Source organism: Galendromus occidentalis, unplaced genomic scaffold (assembly GCF_000255335.2).
Source record: "Galendromus occidentalis unplaced genomic scaffold, Mocc_1.1 scf7180000077086, whole genome shotgun sequence".
Lineage (NCBI taxonomy): Eukaryota > Metazoa > Arthropoda > Arachnida > Mesostigmata > Phytoseiidae > Galendromus > Galendromus occidentalis.
In genome coordinates, this window is record NW_003805074.1 from 61,290 (window position 1) to 79,340 (window position 18,051).

Below are 18,051 nucleotides of genomic sequence, written 5' to 3' on the forward strand. Positions count from 1 at the left end.
GCTAGCCAACCGGCCGGCCGGCCAGCCCGCTCGCCCAACTGATCGATATGAGTGCGTGAAGCAGTGGTACGGAATGGATGAAGACTATTTTGGATCTCCAATATTTTTTTGATGACTTGTATCCTCGTCGCTGGAGCTAGGGATGTCTCGGGAGAAAAAGTAGCGATTCGAGTACGAGTCTGGAGAGCTCCAGACTGCTTTGCGACATCCGTCTAGCGCTTTTTGACATTAGAGTCGGCGGAGGTGATGTTCGCCGATGGAGAAGAGCAGACGCGATCATGAGGAATTGAGTTTAGCGTTCCTTTCTCACGCATTCTTTGTTGAGTTGTACCACCGCCTGGAAATGATTCACGACTACAGTATGAGAAATCTTGGCGACCCGCCAGAAGACACTCGCTTTGTTTCCCGTGTATATACATTGAATCATTCTTATTTCCAAAACAAAGGTGACAAATGCTCGAATTTTATGCCTCTGTTCCATGCGTTCCAAGGAGGCGGCTGAGGCGGATACGGCTCGAAGAAGCCCAAGAATCGTTGACGACGCATATCTTGCTTGCTGTCTGCTGGGATGCCTCTGGACCTTTGTATCTAGTGTCGCTCAGGCCGGATATGTATATTGCTAGACTTACCGATGCCCGATAGATTGATGACTTGGTCGAAAGATACAGGATCGATCGGAGTCTGCGGGGCCAGCATGCCTCCGCTCCGCCCTGGATTTCGAAATTGTGACGCCCCGCATTCCCTATCGGGAGCAGCATCGATTACTCGATCGATAGATTTCGACGTGATGTCTGACGCCTATTTATATGATGATACTACGCCGCTGTTCCCCTGAGTCGTCTTGTTCCGGGAAGAGCGCCTTGAACTAGACATCAGCTGCAGCGTCGTAGTCGAGAGACTTACGATTATGTGTAAAATGAATAAATCTTGAACCCACCGACAAAGAACACTCGAATTCTTCTTTCTGATAGCTTTGACGAGAACGATCCTTTATCGACCCTACCGTGCTTGCAGAGAAATTTGAAGAGAGCAAGACCTCGAATTTTCCCCTGCATTCATTCGCAAATGCAAGGGGATTCCTCACAGCGGCTGGACCACTCGTTGAAGCCTCGAGAGCAGATTCCCCCGGGTCTCGTCGAGAGCTCTCGATTGAGATCCACTACATCTAGTAGAGTACCCACGGCGAAGGTTTTACCACGGCGCAGCGGAGGCTATCAGGAAGACGAAGAAGACCCTACCACGTTAGAAGGGCAAATGACTTGTGAATGCAATACAGTCCACTTCGGCAATGTAAGGGTCAATATGTGCATAAAGAAGGTCTATATAAATCCAGTCCAATCCAATTAGGGACCGACCTCATCTGGTAGATTCGAGATCCACCGTATGTGGTGAAGTCGAGTCCTACCTATTCTAGTGGATTCAAGATCTACCTAATCCAGTATGTTCGAGATCCAGCTCATCTAGTAAATTCGAGATCTACCTCATCTAGTAGGTTCGAGATCCTACTCATCTAGTAGATCCGAATTCCACCCCATCTAGTAGATACGTTTCTATCCTTATCCTCGCCCGTCCTGCCGGAACTTCCTTCTTCGGACGGACTTTCCGGACGTTGAATCTCCGCGAAGAGAAATCTCAAGACATTGAGGAGACCATCGGAGCATATATGAGGGCTTTATTTCTCAAGCATTGATCGAAATTCCTAGATGAAGAAACGTACATTTATTATCTCAAAACATTCGGCTTAGGATCTTGGATACATTCAGAATTCTGTGCGGACTTCCCTTATTTTCCTCTCTCCCCACCTTTGCCCCCTTTTCCTGCTTCTCCGTCTTTTCCTTCCTTCCCTTCTCTCCCTTCCTTTCCATCCCCCGCTCCACTTCTGATCTTCCCGTCCTCCTCGGTTCGTCCATTCTCCTCATCTTCTCTGGCTTCTTCATCTTTCCCGTCCTTTTCAATTTTCCGTGCCTTCTTGGATCTTCGCAGGAAAACATCTTTCCTCGCATTCTTATTCTTGCCGTTATTTCTGTCTTCCTCATCTTCTCCAATTCTGCCTTCTTTCACCATTTCGGCGAGTGCTCCCGCCCTCACTCCCATCCTTGCTCCGCCTTGTTCGCGGTCTTCAACATTTTTCGCAAGTTTCAGTATCGCTCCCCCGTCGCCTCCGTCTCCTCCGTCGTGTCCGTGACCCCCGTTTCCCCCATCTCCCCCGTCGCCGCCGATCCCTCCGTTCCCGCCATCCCCTCCGTTGCCCCCGACACCTCCATTGCCGCCGTCTCCGCCATTTCCTCCCTCCCCACCGTCCCCTCCGTCGCCTCCGTCTCCCGAATCTACTCCGTCTCCTCCGTCGCCCCCGTCACCTGACCCTACTCCGTCTCCCCCATCACCACCGTCACCCCCAACTTTTCCTTCCTGCCTCAATGCTCCGATTCCGACGTCAGACATTTCTAAACCGAACTCTCTGAAATTCACGGAGCCTTCCCCGCCACCCCTCCTAACTCGTACTTCCCCAGTTCGTGTCGAATTGAATCCTTCTCGACTACCCCCTTCGAGGTTGAGCGCTCCATACTCGCCCGTGAGGTTCCTTTCCCCATAGCCGTCTCCACCCATATTCCATTTCATCCCTTCCCCTGTCGAGTTTCCCACTCCACTTCCAACGCCTTTCGTCTCGAACACCGACCCCGATCCTGCCCCATTCCTTACTTCGCTCCTATTCCCAATCATTGCCAGTGCCGCATCACTGCCTGCCGCATACCCTTTTCCAGAGTTCCCCCCATCCATCTCCGATCCCACGATCTTATCTGTTGTGTTCCCGCTCCCTGAATCACCCATCCCCATCTCCAGTCCTGATATCTTTCTTGTGGCATTTCCTGCTTGGTTTGCATACCCCTTCATTCCTAGCATCGCATCCTGTTTCGCGGTCTTATTCCCATTCGAATCACCTTCTTCCGTCGTCTCCCCGTCCGTTCGGGTTTTCCCTCCCGTTTCCGTTTCCTTCCCCGTCGTGTTCCCGCTCCCGTCACTCTCTCCTTCCGTTTTCTTTCGAAGTGTTTTCCCAGCCGTGATGACGCCGCCTTTGCTTTCCACGACTTCATCCTTCCCTGATGCTTTTCCCATTCCATCAGCATCCCCCTTCATTTCCGTTCCGACCATCTTCTTCTGTGAATTCTTCGTTTCCTTTTCCGTACCTCCGGAGGCTCCTTCCTTCCCGTTTCCCTTGGCTTCTTGAAGGACCGTCTTCGCAATCGTGCTCTTCTCCGCTCCGCCAGATCCAATCTTCACTGTTCTATTCCCTTTTCCTTCCTCTGTCATTCCTTTGGCTTCGCTCTTCTTCCCATCGTTTCCACCTCCGCTGTCCGTTCCGTTCGTCCCCAGTTTCCGTCCGAAGATCACTGCTGCGCTAGCATCTGCGTATGCTCCTCCACCTCCGAGTCCCCCGCCACCGATTCCTCCGCTCTTGACACCACCGCTGCGATTTTCCTCGCCACCGATTCCTCCGCTCTTGACACCACCGCTGCGATTTTCCTCGCCTCCGACTTCCCCGTCTCCGATTCCTCCGTCTCCGGTTTTTCCCTCTGCAACTCCACCGCTTCCGGTTTCTCCGTTCGCGATACCTTCGCCTCGGATCTCTGCCTTCCCTTCCTCCGTGGTTGGGCCCAGACCGATGGCTGCGTGCAACTGGCTAGCGTCGGACACCTTGCACAGTCCTGACGACGCCGACGTTCTGGTGGATCCTGCGGTACAGTTGCTCCCTAAAGTGTCGCTGACTGCGAATACGTTCTGCCCCATTTCATTACCTCGCTTGGCGTAGTTGCAAGCGACCCATGTCTTATTGTCGGGGGGCGGTTTCGACAGGTAAGCGCAGCCAAGAGCGTATGAGCTGGCCCAGATCATTTGAGTGTAATGACCGATCGCAAGATTTCCGGCGAAGGGATTAATGTCGTCGATGGACGAGGTATCGTTTTTCTCGCCGTGCCACGCGAGAATCGCCTCCCGACCGAAATATGCGCCGGTCCTGTTGGGCATTGTACCTTCATACAAGTTCTGACCGACGGAGTTGAACGACGGCGTCAGTCGGCACTCCTTGTCATCATGGGAAAGATCCTCGACTTCGCAAAGGTTCTGGAGCCATCTCAGAGCGTTGTCTTCGAGCTCTGAGCTCCATTCCATCTCGAGCATGTCCCCGCCATATTTACCGTAAACAGCTTCCGCTCTGCAACGTGAAAGAATTTCATCAACTTAGGCATCCTCGGGAGGGACTCGCTGAAGTTCTTTGCAAATCCCAGCTACAGTGGAGAGAATATCGGGAGTCTTCCGCCGGAATTATGATCGAAACTAATTAATTTGGACCGACTGCTTATCGCTGAAGAAGGTTTTCGTTGCGTCAAATCTGCCAGGGATCGGTCTCATGCCTCGATCAGACCACACCCTCCAGGGTAAGGTAGAATCCGTCGGAATAAGGGATTGGATTCCGTGACACAGATAAAATTATCCTAGCAGAGCAGTAGGAATGTGTTCGAATAAGGAATCTCGAAGCTGGCCGGTAGCGAGGTCCATTCCACGGGCATATAATCTCGACCACTCATTCGATGCGATGGGAATATCGTCCTCGACCTTGGATTTTTCCGTTAGATGTGTTATACCACAGGGTGACCCACCTGATTTTGTTGTGACCGTCCAGCATTATCTGTCTGAATGTCTCATCACCAATGCTTGTTTCGTTGGAGCATTCTTTCGTGAGGCAAGCGGAGGCTCCAATCGATGAAGTGCACGCTTTTTTCACAGCTTCAGTACAGTGCTCTTGAGCGCTGGCCAGAGTGAGCACAGCACACAGAAACGGAAGGTGGTGCACCAGGTTCATGCTCGGTCCGGAATACTAATAATTGTAGATTCTGCAACCATCGACCGTTTCTCGCATCGTGACCATCACAAATCAGGCGTTGGCATCTCCCTTCAAATTATCCGCTTGATGACAGCAAAGCATGTTCCGAAGCAATAAATTCTACGGCTGTCTTGAAAACTAAGGCGCCTTGAGCTGGACCGGAGGACGGGGACGGAAATGAGATGATCGATTCCCAGATCGATTCAATCAAGGAAGGAATTATCGTTCGAGAGATGGACTTTTCTAATCGAGTGTCTAAGTACAACACATGAAAATCATAGCATCATAGGGCTTTTTTTCCCAAACCCAGGTCCATTCCGTCATTTTCGAGCTCGAGCCCGACGTTCATACAGTCACTGCACAGGGCAGCGCTCGCAGGAAACGTCTTCTACCCGAGCACATTCTCAAGCCTCGCGTTGCTGCATGCAACCCAAGTTTTCCATTCAGAAGTCGAATCCGGGTTTCTCCGATGTGCACAGCCCGGAACGTATGAGTGAGCCCGGATCCTTGAAGTGATACGATCTCTCGAAGTCAGAGCAGTATCCTTGCGCGCAGACCAGAGCAAGCAGAACGCACACCGATGCGAAGACGTTGATCGCAGTCATGGTCCTCGACTACTCAGGGTGGACTACCCGGAGCGCGCTCACGGTTTCTGTACAAGCCGAGCTCTTCGAATCATACGATGCTCCCTCGCGTGTCGGATATTCGAGATGAGCTGCGGGGAATCGTCCGGAAGATGTAGTTGTACAAGTACAAGTCGAAGACTGAGAGACCTGAGAAATATCTCAGCTGCTCTTCGGTTTCGGTTTCAGACTGGCAACGATCAATGATGTTCGTGTAAAAGCCGTTCGCCAGATGGGCATCGCAGTCCGCGTCGAGCCTCCACACCTGAACTCCTCTGACGAGATCCGGCCAGTTGGCATGACACTCACCTCTTGGTCCAGAGGGAAACTTCTCATTTGGGACGTCACCATTAGGAATACATATGCGGCTAGCTACTCTAGTCTGGCGAAAACAGTGGCGGGTGTTGGAGCCACGGGCGAACGGGAAAAATTCAACCACTACGCTGGCCTTGCTGACGAATATGCCGTCAAACCTTTCGTAATAGAGACCTCCGGCGTGTGGGCTAAAGAGGCCATCCTGTTTTCTAAAGAGATTGGCGACTGCATCAGATCTCTGAAGGAAGAAAATAGGTCGGTTTGGCTCCTTCGACAACGGATCTCTCTGGAAGTCCCGAGAGGCAACCCACAAATGGTCCAGCAGTCCCTCCGCGACGGCCCTCGCCTCGACGAACTCTTTTATATGTGACGATCACACTCATTCTGTTCCCCACCATAAAATAAATTGAGGAATAATAATCTGGTACATGCGCTTGAGTTTATCCTACGAGGAGTTCGCGACACACGTCACCGTGGATAAATATTGTGACCTTCGGAACACAAGAGACTAGCACGATTCCGCGGGATCGGCGGTCGCCAACGGCGACTTACAAGCTATATCACAGTCAACATCGCAGATAACCGGGCCAACTCTCAGCGAGCCCACGCTCCGCGAATCAGTCCCAGGACGCCTCGAGGACCCTGTCCGTTTTTCCGAGCCCGATGAAATTCCTCAGGGCTCTTTCGTCGTGGACCTCGCAAAGACCAGAAGCACCTCGCCTCGTTCCCGGGAGACACCTTGAGGCGAGGGATCCATGCGTATCGAAAACGGGCCTATTGAGGACGTTCCCAGCCTTGGCGTAATTACAAGCGATGTAGGCCTTGACGTGCCGATTTCGGTTATGCGTTCTGAGGTACGCACAACCGACCTGGTACGAGCTCGCCCACACCATCTGCGTATAGCGAGCGATGGCGCGATCGGATCCGGATCGACCATAGGCGAGGATCATGCCTTTCTCGGTGACAGACCTCTTCTCGCTATACCATGAGCTCAGGGCGCTCCGTGCCGCAGTCATCATGTCGCCGTTAGCCGATCCTTGAGCAGTCCATAGATTCTGCCCCACGGAGTCAAATGAGGAAGTTTGCCGGCAGCGCTGCTCGTCGTGGTGCATTGTCTTGGTTCTGCACAAACTTTGGAGCCATTTGAGGGCGTTGTCCTCGAGCTCTCGACTCCACTCCATCTTGATCATGTCGGCTCCGAACATGCCCAGTGTGGGATTTCTCCTGAAACACGCACCAAAACAATCATTGGCCACAGTGCATTCTGGCCAAGAGCATCTAATGGCGACGAGGGGGCGATGATGCTCCTCGGAGCTGCGTATGTCTGTGGGAACTCACCGAAACGAGTTGTGGGCACTCAGCATGAGGTTCCTGAAATCCGCTCTCCCGTAGCTGTTGAAATCACCACATTTGATCTTGATGCACGCGGACGGATGGTTGCAAGAAGCTCTCACTCCCGGAGTGCAGAAATCGTCTCCCGACGCGGCTTCGGAAAGCGCGAGCAGGAGCAGGGCGGCAATGCTACCCTGAGGTATCCCTGGAGGCACCATTCTCCCTATTGCGTTGTCGATGAGCTAAGTTCAGCGATTGAAGTGAGCATCCCTGATTCCCGATCATTTTTATACATGTTTTTCAACAAAAGGCATCCTAAACAGATCAGTGAGTCACAATAACCGAAGCGGCACAAATAATGAAAATGTTTTGGTAAGTCAAGTTTGAAATATCCTAATACTTGATATGACATCACTGGTGACATCATTCGTCGCTTCACTCTTCTGTAAACGACAAATCGGTATGGATAGCATCGATCGGGCTTCGCGTGACAGAAAGGTCTCATCCGGAGACAGATTCCTCGATACAATGCTAAATTTGGAGCGTGGAGTATTTACGCGTTGTTTCGCAGCTTTGAGTGACCGATGCATCATCCGATGCCCTTGTGAATCCAAAGACACGTGTTCTCGATCGAGTGGCACAAAAGAAACACTCTCTGAACTCCTGAAGCCCGACTGGTACTTTTCGCTCTCTAGTCCTCCTCTGGAACCTTCCTCTGCCTCATGATGTGAGCTATCAATTCCACTCAACCTAATAGCATTCGCCTATGGCCCTCCATATACGTCCGCTATGGCTATCGGTACGTATACGGATTTTTTTCCCATGATCCATAGGGGTTTTCCCCTATGTAATCCTTGTCCGGTCCCAGATATGTATCAGCTCTGAACAGATTCGGACTTCAAGCGCTTTTTTTTCATGTTGGGGAGAGAAGGGCGAAGGGCTAGACCGTCAACCATCTCAGCAAAACTACTATTCAGGAGTCGGCAAGGGCAGCCCGATCCTTCCGAATCTAACAGAACATATAGATTTTAGGAGTATTCCCCGGCTCCGAGATCGTCCAGGGTCTTTCTCGATCATGGCTGTGTCTCGATGCCGCTTAGTTAGCGCTCAAATGGGTCGGTTCGCAGGACGACTTCGTAGAGCTTGAAGGGCACGATGATCCAATCGAAGAACAGGTATTGGAAGAGTTCGCTCCTATGAAATTCCCAGCTCCGAAGTAGTTACACAGCATCCATGTATTGGATCCGGACGTAGCATCGACATTCGTCGAGTACGCGCACCCGAACACGTACGAGCCGAGATCATTCGGGTGTAATGATCAGTCTGCTCGATGAACGTCCACGGATTCAACACATTGATGGATCGGGTGATGTTCTTCTCACCGTAAGACGAGTTCATGGCTTGTACACCGGCGTCGGACTTGTCGGATATCGGAGCCGAGCTCGCGGAAAAGTTCTTACCGGCCGAGTTGAGAGAAAGCGTCTCACGGCAGCAGCCGTCGTCATGGTGAAAGCCTCTTACATCACACAGGGGCTGGAGAGTTGCCGTCTCAAGCTCCAGAGACGATTTCGACTCGAGCATGTCACCGCCGTATTTCCCGAAGTGAGGCTCAACCCTGGAACTAAGCTCTCGCTTTGGCATTCTATCTCGGAAATATCAACGAGGTCTTCAGAGATTGCGATTCTCGGGTCCATTGGATTCTCGTAGGTCCCGGAAGAGAGTTTCTTCTCCGACGCTCCCCCACCGAGAATTTACCTCCTTTTGTTGTTTCCGTCGACCTCCGTCTTCTGGAAGTCGTTGTCACCGAGACAAACTTCATCCGAGAATTGGGTCTTGGTCGTGATGCTTATGGAAGCTCCTCCCAGTTTCTCACAGGCACTCATCGTGGGTTCTCTACAATTACAATATTCCTGGGCATGAGCGAGTGCCACCAGAGCACCGACGAGTACGGACTTGGCAGTGGAGATCATGGTCACACGGTCAATGAATAATTTTTCGGTGGATAGTTCGCTTTAGTAGCTAGTGAAGCACCCGCTCTGACGTAATAGTCCACATTTTTCCGGAACATAGTCTCGGAGGAAATCGTTGGATAGGATAATTCTAGCCCATGATCCATCTTTCTCTCTCCTTCGCTAGAAATTATCCATCTGGCATGTTCCGGATATGTGCCTAATGAACTAGTCTCTCTAATCCGTAGGTAATGTTTTTTGTTGTCCCGTGTCATTCTCTGCGAGCCTAACGAGCCCTCACCGCGTCTGCATGATTTTTCACCGCGACTGCACCGAGTGAGAACTTACGCATTTCAGGCGTCACACGGCTGAGGCTGCTCCTCCGCCTGATTTGTCTCGAATAAATATTTGCTCCGCAGGCGATTCGATTCAAAAACTCGAATTATCCGCGCCAATCACGCTCGCGGTGGTCTCGATGCGTCATATCTCATATCGTTCGGGAAAGTCTGACAACATCGGGTCATCAGACAGTTTCAACATTAGCAGGCCGGATCGGGGAATGGGTCTGGTACATCATGCTCCGAGGCACGTGGAGGAATGTGTGAGCTTCGGAAGAGATGCCCGGATATACCCATCTCCGTTTTCGATGAGTAGCCGAGACGCGGCCCATGACCGCGTATCAGAAGGCTCCCATCGGTCATGCGCCCCACCAGGACGCGACAAACACACATATTGATTTTACGTACATACATCTATACGGGAGCTCTGATTAAAAGTTTACCGCTAGGCAGACCTATGGAATTCTGATTCCGAGACCGCAACTCCGACATCGACGCTTCGAAACTAGGTGAGTGATCCAGCAACGTGAGCGAAGCGCAAGCGCGGCTCGAGCGAGTCTTGAACAGCGCGGTCAGGGCCGCTCTTGGGGTATGGGCTCGCTCTCGAACCCCTGGCTGCAAGTAGCCGCGAAAGCCTCCTCATGCACATGTCGTTGCAACAACCAATCTCAGGGATAAGTCAACCAATCAAGATAGTCTTCCAACATCCGTGAGGCTGTCGAGTAGGTTCGCTTACGAAGTAACTCACAAATGCGCTAGCCACCAACCGCCCGTCGGTGACCCTGACCCGACTCTGGAATGAACAAATGCAGTCTCTTCGTAGCGAGACCACCGTAACCAGGATCTCTGAAGGCTGCCCTAAAAGAGAAGTTACCGTCGAGGCCTCCTCCAAGGGGTCTACGAGCATAATACGTATCTGTTCGATTCCATATCTGTTTTGCTTCCGACGGAAGGAAGAGAGCAGTGCAGACTGTTGAACATGAACCGCGTCAACCGTCAGAGCTCTCAACGGATGCACTCCTCACAAATCTGAGCTCCATATCCGGTGGGAATCTATCGGCGAGAGAACCGACTCGGGGTTCGCGAGTACTTCCCGTTCGAATGATTGTCCGCTGCTCTGGCGTAACAAAAAGCGATGTGTAAGTCCCGTGTCTCAGATTCCGGTCAAGAGCTCCGACGTGGGCACAGCTCTTGTAGGATGAGCTCGCCCACATCATTCAAGTGATACGCTCGATCACAGAGTTCGGTCTCCGAAAAGGGCTTACAATCACCTATCATCGTATCGCGTTGTTCGAAGCTTTACCGACTGCAGAAGTCTGAATCTACGTCAAAGTGGCCATTCCGAGCTCGATGCTCTCATGGGACGACTTCTCACGAAGAATACACTGAGTACTTGGAAATTCGACGATCGTGTAGTCCGCGGAGCTGCAATAAACTGGGCCATCCAATATGATGTTCCAGAGCTGCGCGTTGTCAAATCTCATGGTTCAAGGTGCCGATGACCTGCATTGCGCTGGCGCGGTTCCGCTGTATAGGGGAACTTTACACATGATCTCTGCTCCTCCGGAACGGATTCGGAATTCATCTCGCCTTCGCTTTCGGGCACTCCTCGTTTCAGGCAGGTGAGTACCCAGTGGCGGATTGTTGTCTGAAGGGGTTCAAAAACTACGAAGCTAGCTGAGGAGTACGATAAAACCATATGACGGGGGGAAGACAATAATGCTGAGTTCACGACTCGGAATACAAACGCAGTTGTTCTCGGCTTCATAAGGTGTAATCGAGAGCTTCTGATTGACGGGCGGCCGTATCCGAGCTCGCAGCTCCCCGATCGGGGGCCGCTGCCGCTCCCGGATCGTTTTTGTCGTTGCAAACGGGTCACCCAGGAGATTCGGCTTTTCCCTTCCGAATGGTACAGAGGTAGCCGGACCACTCAAGGGAGGAAATCATCAAATAAACTTCGGCAGTGACGGACTTCGGTCTCCGAAAACGGGGTCGTCGCCCCGACGGTGTTCGTCTCGGCTTCATTTCGCGCTCAAGTCTCCTCAATGATTAGAACGGGACTAAGCCGTCTCTGTGAGTTGCAATTTCGACCCTCTGAGGCGAGCTTGAGAGCTCGACCATACATTGCAGTGCTCGTCAGAGGGTTCCCGGGATCGCAGCCCGCCGCCAACATCAGCTGGTGTCTGAGCTCTTCGAGAAGTTCGCAGCCGCATTCGTTGAGAATCAAGCAGCAACGGGCGCCAGACACACCACACCAGTCAGCAGCATATTACCATAACAACAAACACCAAAGTTTCTGCAACCGCGACTGTTTGTGGCGGTTCTAGTCGAGGTTCCGCTAACTCGTCTCGTCCTCACTCAGAAACAATTCGGAAGCGAAGCGTGGCACGGCTCCAGAATCCTCCGGAACCCCCACCGTTCGCAGACCCCCGTCCCTGATGACGTCGTGTCAACAATCGTCTTGGAATTCGAACACCGGTGGCCGTGATTCTCTCAAAATGGAAACCACGTAGGAGTGAAATATGGACGAGCTCGCTTGGCAGGAAGGTCCGGTTCTGATCCGGAATCTCGGACGTGGCAGGTTCGGTTCGCTAGCTCTGATTCGGAAGGACAACGGCAACTACATCAGGAGAACGGTGAACCGACTGACCTCCAATGAGGATCTCTGGAACCGCCTCAGGATTCTACAGCTGGCGCACAGAAACATCGAACAAGTGGTCAGTGTTTTCGTGCACGAGGCCGACATCGTGATCCATACCGCGTTCCATAGTGATTTGACTATCTTCGATTACACTCGAGGCTGTTTCGAGGCGTCGCTGTCCGAGACTCGAATCCTCCGGTGGATGTGTCAAATTCTGGACGGTCTCGATTACCTGCACCGCAATGGCTTCTGTCACGGGAATCTCACTGCGAAAAACGTCCTCATCGAAAGCGTCAACCATCTACGACTCTCAAATTGGACACTCTCGGTACTCGTTTCGAAAGAGTCACAGACCGACCTCCAGGCTCTCGGCCACGTTCTACTGGTTCTCATTACGGTGAATTCCGCCATCGATGGTCGATACCTCTCCCAGGACACCGTCAATACGTTGATAGAAGCGAGTCGAGGAGTCTTCTCGGATTTCCTGCTGCACATTATCCTCGACCTGGTCGGTAATGGCGTCGAGAGCGTTGCGTATCTCCGGGGACTGGTGGCTACGTCGAGCGACCCGCTCTGCGGCAGTCAGACGGATATGTTGTGCTCGTCCGATCTGCAAGCCGAGGATCACGAGCAACAAGTGGACGCGTCACCGATGCACCGTCGCCAGAGAGCGCAAATTCTGCACGAATTAGCGAGAGAAGCCGCTCGGACCTCTCAGAACGGAATCAAACATCCCAGTGTGATATTGACATTTTTCAATTTGTTCAAGCTTTCAATCAAGCGTTGGAAACGAATATTCAGTCCGGGTTGTACGGAAGGAGCTACGGTCAAGGACTTCCATCCTCGAGGACTCCGTAGGACCACTTCCTGTCCGGCCAAGCTCTCCACTCCACGTTACAGGGAAGACGTCACGGGCTGAAAGCCTGACGAGTTTATCCTGCTACGCTTGGTCAGAACCTTGTCTGGATCACTATTCAGAAACGAACCTCCTCAGGACAATTTTGCTCTCGATTCGATTTACTCGGTCCAGGCGCTGCTTGGTATCGCGTCGGGGATACGTGAACGACGACAGAATTTCAATGACAGTGGAAGAAGTCGATATTTCCCTCCTTTTGAAGGAATCAGTGTGATAACCCAAGAGTTTTGAGGAGCTCTGTCCGGCCGCTCCATGGATAGGAGAAGGATTCACAGTGCTCATCACAGACAAATGAAACTCTAGGTACGGAAACTTTCTCGAGCCGATGTATATTCCCGTGTACAGTTATTGACCGCTCAGGCGAATGGCCTTCGTTTTTCCTGGTACCGACTAAATAAATGAGATTAACGCAACTTGTGAAGCAAGCAAGGATTCCTCATTCGGACTCGTGGTCTTCATGGCTCAGACGCCGCGAATCGGACTCGCTCTTAGCTTTCCACACCGGTTCGTCGGGGATTCCGGCTTAGTTCGACACTCGGTGAGCCACTAGTCGTATCGGGTGCTTTTGAGCATCCTCGGAGCGGCTGTTAGGGTCCTGAGGTCGAGCGAAGAAAATTCATCACTATCAACGTACTTGCCGCTCGCACACTGCGTCTCTAGTGACCTATTGAGTAAAGGTGCAATTCGAATGGGACATATTCCTTGTCATGTGATTGTCGCTAAGCAGGAGAGTGAGTCAGCGCAGAGATTCACCGCCGAGGATCTCTCCGCTCGAACACCCAGAGCGAATCCTAGCGCGATTCGGCAGTGTACGACCTGGCACTCATAGTTTCGCTAAGGACGGTTCCGCGGATAAATCGGTGACAGCGAAATAGACGATGGGAACCCCCTGCTCAATCTGGAAGTGATTCCTCAAGACGAGTTTCACCGTCAGGAGAACATTCACAAATATTTGTGAATGGAGAAACTACCGCCAGAGGTTAGCCAGACTCGTGTTGGAGAGTCCAGGGAGGCCTGAGATCAGTTCTCCTAGGACCTCCGGGAAACGGCCCGAATGGGGAAACGATTCGAGGCTATAATAACTGGTCTCTCGAGAGAGTTGGAAATTTTTACATGATGACGGACCTTGATTGCGATCCGAGTTTGCCCTTTCTCACGTCTTCATTCACACAACTATATTCACTCAACTTCCAGCTGCTCGAAATTATCCTCCGAAACCTCAGAGGCCCGGACCGCGTCAGCTGTGCCCTGGTATGCCGCCGATGGGCTGGAATTCTCTGTTCATCGCATCTACTAGCAGACATCTCCCTAGTCCTGCGCGATTCCGACCTAGACAGGGCCGCGCCAACTCTACGCGAAAGCTATCGTCGGTACTCGAGTCTGAAAATTCACGATGGTGAGCAAATTCCTGTACGACCCCATTGTTCGTCTCCAGATGTAGCAGAGAGTTTTTCTATGATCGATCGAACACGCGATGAAACTGGCTCGGATTATGTATGCCGTAATGACAGAGATCTTGAATTTGGAGGCACCCTGTTCGACTTCGACGCTGAGTTTTGGACATGGATCTCCGAAGCCCTTCGTGATTTGCATCTGGTTAACTGTGATCTCTCAGCTGCGGTCTTCTACTCGATACTTCTCGAATGCAAGACGCTTGAATTCCTCGAACTCACAGGTTCGCAAACCACTACCCTGGAAATCGTCCCGGTGTCCCGGAGCCGTACTCTCGATACGATATGCCCGCCGCTCTATGCTGAGGGAACTCGACGACTCTCTAATCGCCGATTCTCATTGCCAGGGTGTCCGAGCTTGATGATGTCCGACGCTCTACTGCGACCTCCCGAAGGAATACGCGTCGCGGAAGTTCAACATTCCCTACGCAACGTCCGGCGGCTGTCCCTACGGAAGAATCGATTCCTGACAGATGCGTCATTCAACCAAATGCTCACTCTGATGCCTGGGATCACGTCACTCTGTCTGGCTGGTTGTTCGAACCTTCAGTTCCACCCAGGAATATTTCGGAGATTCCACACCGGCACCAACGAATTCAGTTCTTCTGTGCTCACTTTCCAGAATGTGCTCGCCTGCATGATGAGATCACAGAAACGATTCATCGATCTGGACTTCAGCGGCACCCTGATGAACGCCAAAGCTCTGATTCAGATTGTAGAGCTGTACGGAGAAAGTTTGTTGAATTTACGCCTTGAAAGATGTGATCAGCTCACAACGAGAGCTTACGAAGCAATCGGCGAATGCAGGAAATTGCGACTCTTGTCGCTTCATGAAACCTGTCAAACGAATGATAGTCATTTAGACTCGATTCTGGGCAACACTCCCGACCTTGAGCATCTGGACCTTGGCCGCTGTCGACAGATCAAGGGTCCGACGGTCGAACGTATAAGTCAACTCAAGAAGCTGCGACACCTGAATTTATTCTTCTGTCAATCAATGCCTGTTGCCTTGATGGGGAGCCTGGGAGACTTGACAAAACTGCAGTATCTAGATCTGAGCTACACGTATTGTGACGTCGGAGCTTTCCGCCAATTCGCGTCTCTAGAAGAGCTCCGGGTCCTCAAGCTTGCCAATTGCCCGGAGCTCGACACTGAATGTTTTGTGATGATACCTGAAAGATTCAAGAAACTCGAAGAACTCGACCTTGAGTATTGTGTGAATCTCAGCGACGACGCCGCTGAGAGGTTCCATCTGTTGGAGAAACTGTACATCTTGAAAGTCACGGGTGCACCCGGAATCACTGACCGCTCCCTAGAGAACGGAATCGGCTCCTCGGACATGAAGGTTTTGAACATGGCGCTCTGTAGCCTCACCGATGGCGCATTAATCAAAATAGCAACTCATCATGTTTGTTTGGAGTACCTCGATCTTTCAAATTGTCCTCGAATCACGGACGTTGGGCTGATCTCTGCGGTTCAGTGTTTGCCACGTTTGCGCAGTCTGTTGCTCAGACATTGTCGTTCCTTAACCGATCGGACTCTGGAGGCGCTCAAAGAAAACTGCCCGCAACTCCGCAGACTAGAAGTGGACCACTGCTCCATGACCAACGACGCCATTGATCTACTAGCTCACCTGAGACCGACGGTTGATATAAATTAAAGAAGAATTTGAGACAGAGTCTACGCTTCTGAGTCCGTGCCTTCGCCCGGAAACTCTTGACGCCGGAACTCTCCTCCCTTCTTCGATCCGTCCCGAAAAGCAACATCACGGCGGAGGATGCTTTCGCATATGAGTGGAAAAATGAGTGAACTGCGCTTCCGACAGGGGTCGAGCCCATCAACTCGGCGAATCTTATCCCCCCCTCCTGAAGACGTTTCTTACCTTCAGAGCGCTGGAAGCTTATTAGATTTTTCCCCTCGCATCGATCAAATCCGAAAAACAGGCAAGTTGCATGCCATCGGAGATACTTCGATCTCAGTAACTTTTCAGGGTACATCGCAAGATGAGACATGTTACAAGCAGTTTGAAGAGTTCTTAGGTTGGAATAAAAACCCCGGAATTATTCCAAAAGAGCCTCCTCCGCATAACTTATTCCGGGCGCGAACGACTTGCAGAGCATAGGCTTAGGAGCGATCCTAGAACCCATCCTTGTATACTCCCCGACCAAACAAGAGAAACCAAACCAACGGCTGCAAATGCCCATCTGATTCTCGAAACAGATGATTGTAGATCTCTGCGGAGTTCCCTTCGGCGAAAATACGCTGCGGTTGGGAGGCTCAACCCACGGAAGCATTCGGAGAATATTTAGGTTCGAGAAGCCACTGCTTTTGGAGACAGTGCTCGAGGTTCTCTCGCCATGTGGAATCGGCCGCGCGATAACATGCACGTAGAGTTCTGAGAGTTTGCGCGAAGTTCACCTCGAGCTTGAGGTTCTAATTGCGTTCCCTGCCGAATCGCTTGCGTGCGTAGATCCACTGCACGGTGATGGAATTTAGACTCGGTAGCATGTGGGATTCTCAGTGCTTGATGCTTCTTTTCTGGTCTGTGAGCGTGGTTTATTCCGTCGGAGGACATCTGAATCATGACGGCGAATCTTCGATTCGACACTCGACAGGCGGATCCAGGTGAGTATCTGAGTTTTTGACCTTCGAGGAGACCCGGGCGAAGTCCATCGAGTCTAAGTTGGCTCACGTCTCCTATTCGACATCTCGCCCGCACGGATCGACCCTGAAACTGATGAGGAATCTCGCTCTCCATGCAGCCCACACGCCGACGGCTCAGCTCTAGCATACAGTTCCATCGAGCTGACGCAAATACCACACTGGTCTGGAAATTTCGCTGTGAGCAACGCCACCAGGGAGATTTACCTCCCAGCCGGAAAAACAGTGGAGGATACCGCGCCGATAAAGCTTGTCCACGAAAAATATTTCCAGGGCGCACCCGCAAATTATTATTCTAAATTCCCAAAGGATGGTATCGTTGAGTACAAGAGATTGGGGGCGATTCGTAGCCTGAAGTTCCGCAAGATGGAACCTGGGATGTTTCATTTCGAATATGAAGTCCGCGTGCAAGGCAAAGATACTTCTGGAAGGTGGACAGTATACGCGGTTCCCTCGTACCGTGTTCGACGGGACTCATTCTTCAGACAGGAAATCGAACTACCGAAGTTCAATTTCGAAGATGAGGTTCTGATTAAATCGATGATAGAGAATATCGGGGTCGAAGTTCGCCCGGACAGGAGATCTCTCGCCGTCTTCGGCCTCGCAGGACTGAGCGGAAATTCGATCACTCTGAGCATCCAATTGACGTCTTCAGCTCCTCGGAAAACTTATCGGCTGATTGTTCGGCTTTTGGTCGAGGAGCACCAAGAGCCCGTCGGAGAGGTCGAGAACATACAGTTCTGGGCCAAGGACTTGGGCACTCTCGGCAGTCGCGTGAAACTGGCGGAGTGCGTTGCCAAAGGATACGGTAAAGGGCTTCCTGATTTAGTCCATGCGAAATTCGAAGAGCAGGGCAAAGGAGTCACCTCATTCACGAGTCAATTGTTCAAGGTCTCAGGTTGCACGATGCACGGTGAGTCGAAATCCGCGTCCACATTCCGATGAG

At 51.7% G+C, this 18,051-nt stretch overlaps 3 protein-coding genes across 3 annotated transcripts in view; all 3 read left to right on the forward strand.

Moving 5' to 3' along the window:
* The first annotated feature begins 11,759 nt into the window (after positions 1-11,759).
* On the forward strand, positions 11,760-12,996 carry LOC114828062 (serine/threonine-protein kinase greatwall). Its single transcript, XM_029110719.1, has one exon. The coding sequence runs from the start codon at positions 11,959-11,961 to the stop codon at positions 12,994-12,996; it is 1,038 nt and encodes a 345-aa protein (XP_028966552.1). The 5' UTR covers positions 11,760-11,958.
* Positions 12,997-13,717: 721 nt separating this feature from the next.
* Positions 13,718-16,327, forward strand: LOC100909153 (dynein regulatory complex subunit 6). Its single transcript, XM_029110709.1, has 4 exons — positions 13,718-13,972; positions 14,188-14,389; positions 14,507-14,668; positions 14,792-16,327. Exons 1-4 carry the CDS (start codon positions 13,952-13,954, stop codon positions 16,102-16,104), a joined length of 1,698 nt encoding a protein of 565 aa, XP_028966542.1. The 5' UTR covers positions 13,718-13,951; the 3' UTR covers positions 16,105-16,327.
* A 552-nt stretch (positions 16,328-16,879) lies between these two features.
* LOC100909296 (uncharacterized) overlaps positions 16,880-18,051 on the forward strand; it is a 2,231-nt gene continuing 1,059 nt past the window's right edge. The window contains exons 1-2 of the mRNA XM_003740759.1: positions 16,880-17,069; positions 17,761-18,018. Of these exons, the coding sequence (XP_003740807.1) occupies positions 17,027-17,069; positions 17,761-18,018 (301 nt within the window). The 5' untranslated portion in view covers positions 16,880-17,026. The remainder of the gene's footprint in view (positions 17,070-17,760; positions 18,019-18,051) is intronic.

Excerpts from the sequence above, each read along its gene's own strand:
- LOC114828062 (XM_029110719.1), top strand. The coding sequence starts at position 11,959 with ATGGACGAGCTCGCTTGGCAGGAAGGTCCGGTTCTGATCCGGAATCTC.
- LOC100909153 (XM_029110709.1), top strand. The coding sequence starts at position 13,952 with ATGGAGAAACTACCGCCAGAG. Across the intron at positions 14,390-14,506 it reads GAGTCTGAAAATTCACGATG|ATCTTGAATTTGGAGGCACC; the intron begins GTGAGCAAATTC and ends GTAATGACAGAG. Across the intron at positions 14,669-14,791 it reads TGAATTCCTCGAACTCACAG|GGTGTCCGAGCTTGATGATG; the intron begins GTTCGCAAACCA and ends TCTCATTGCCAG.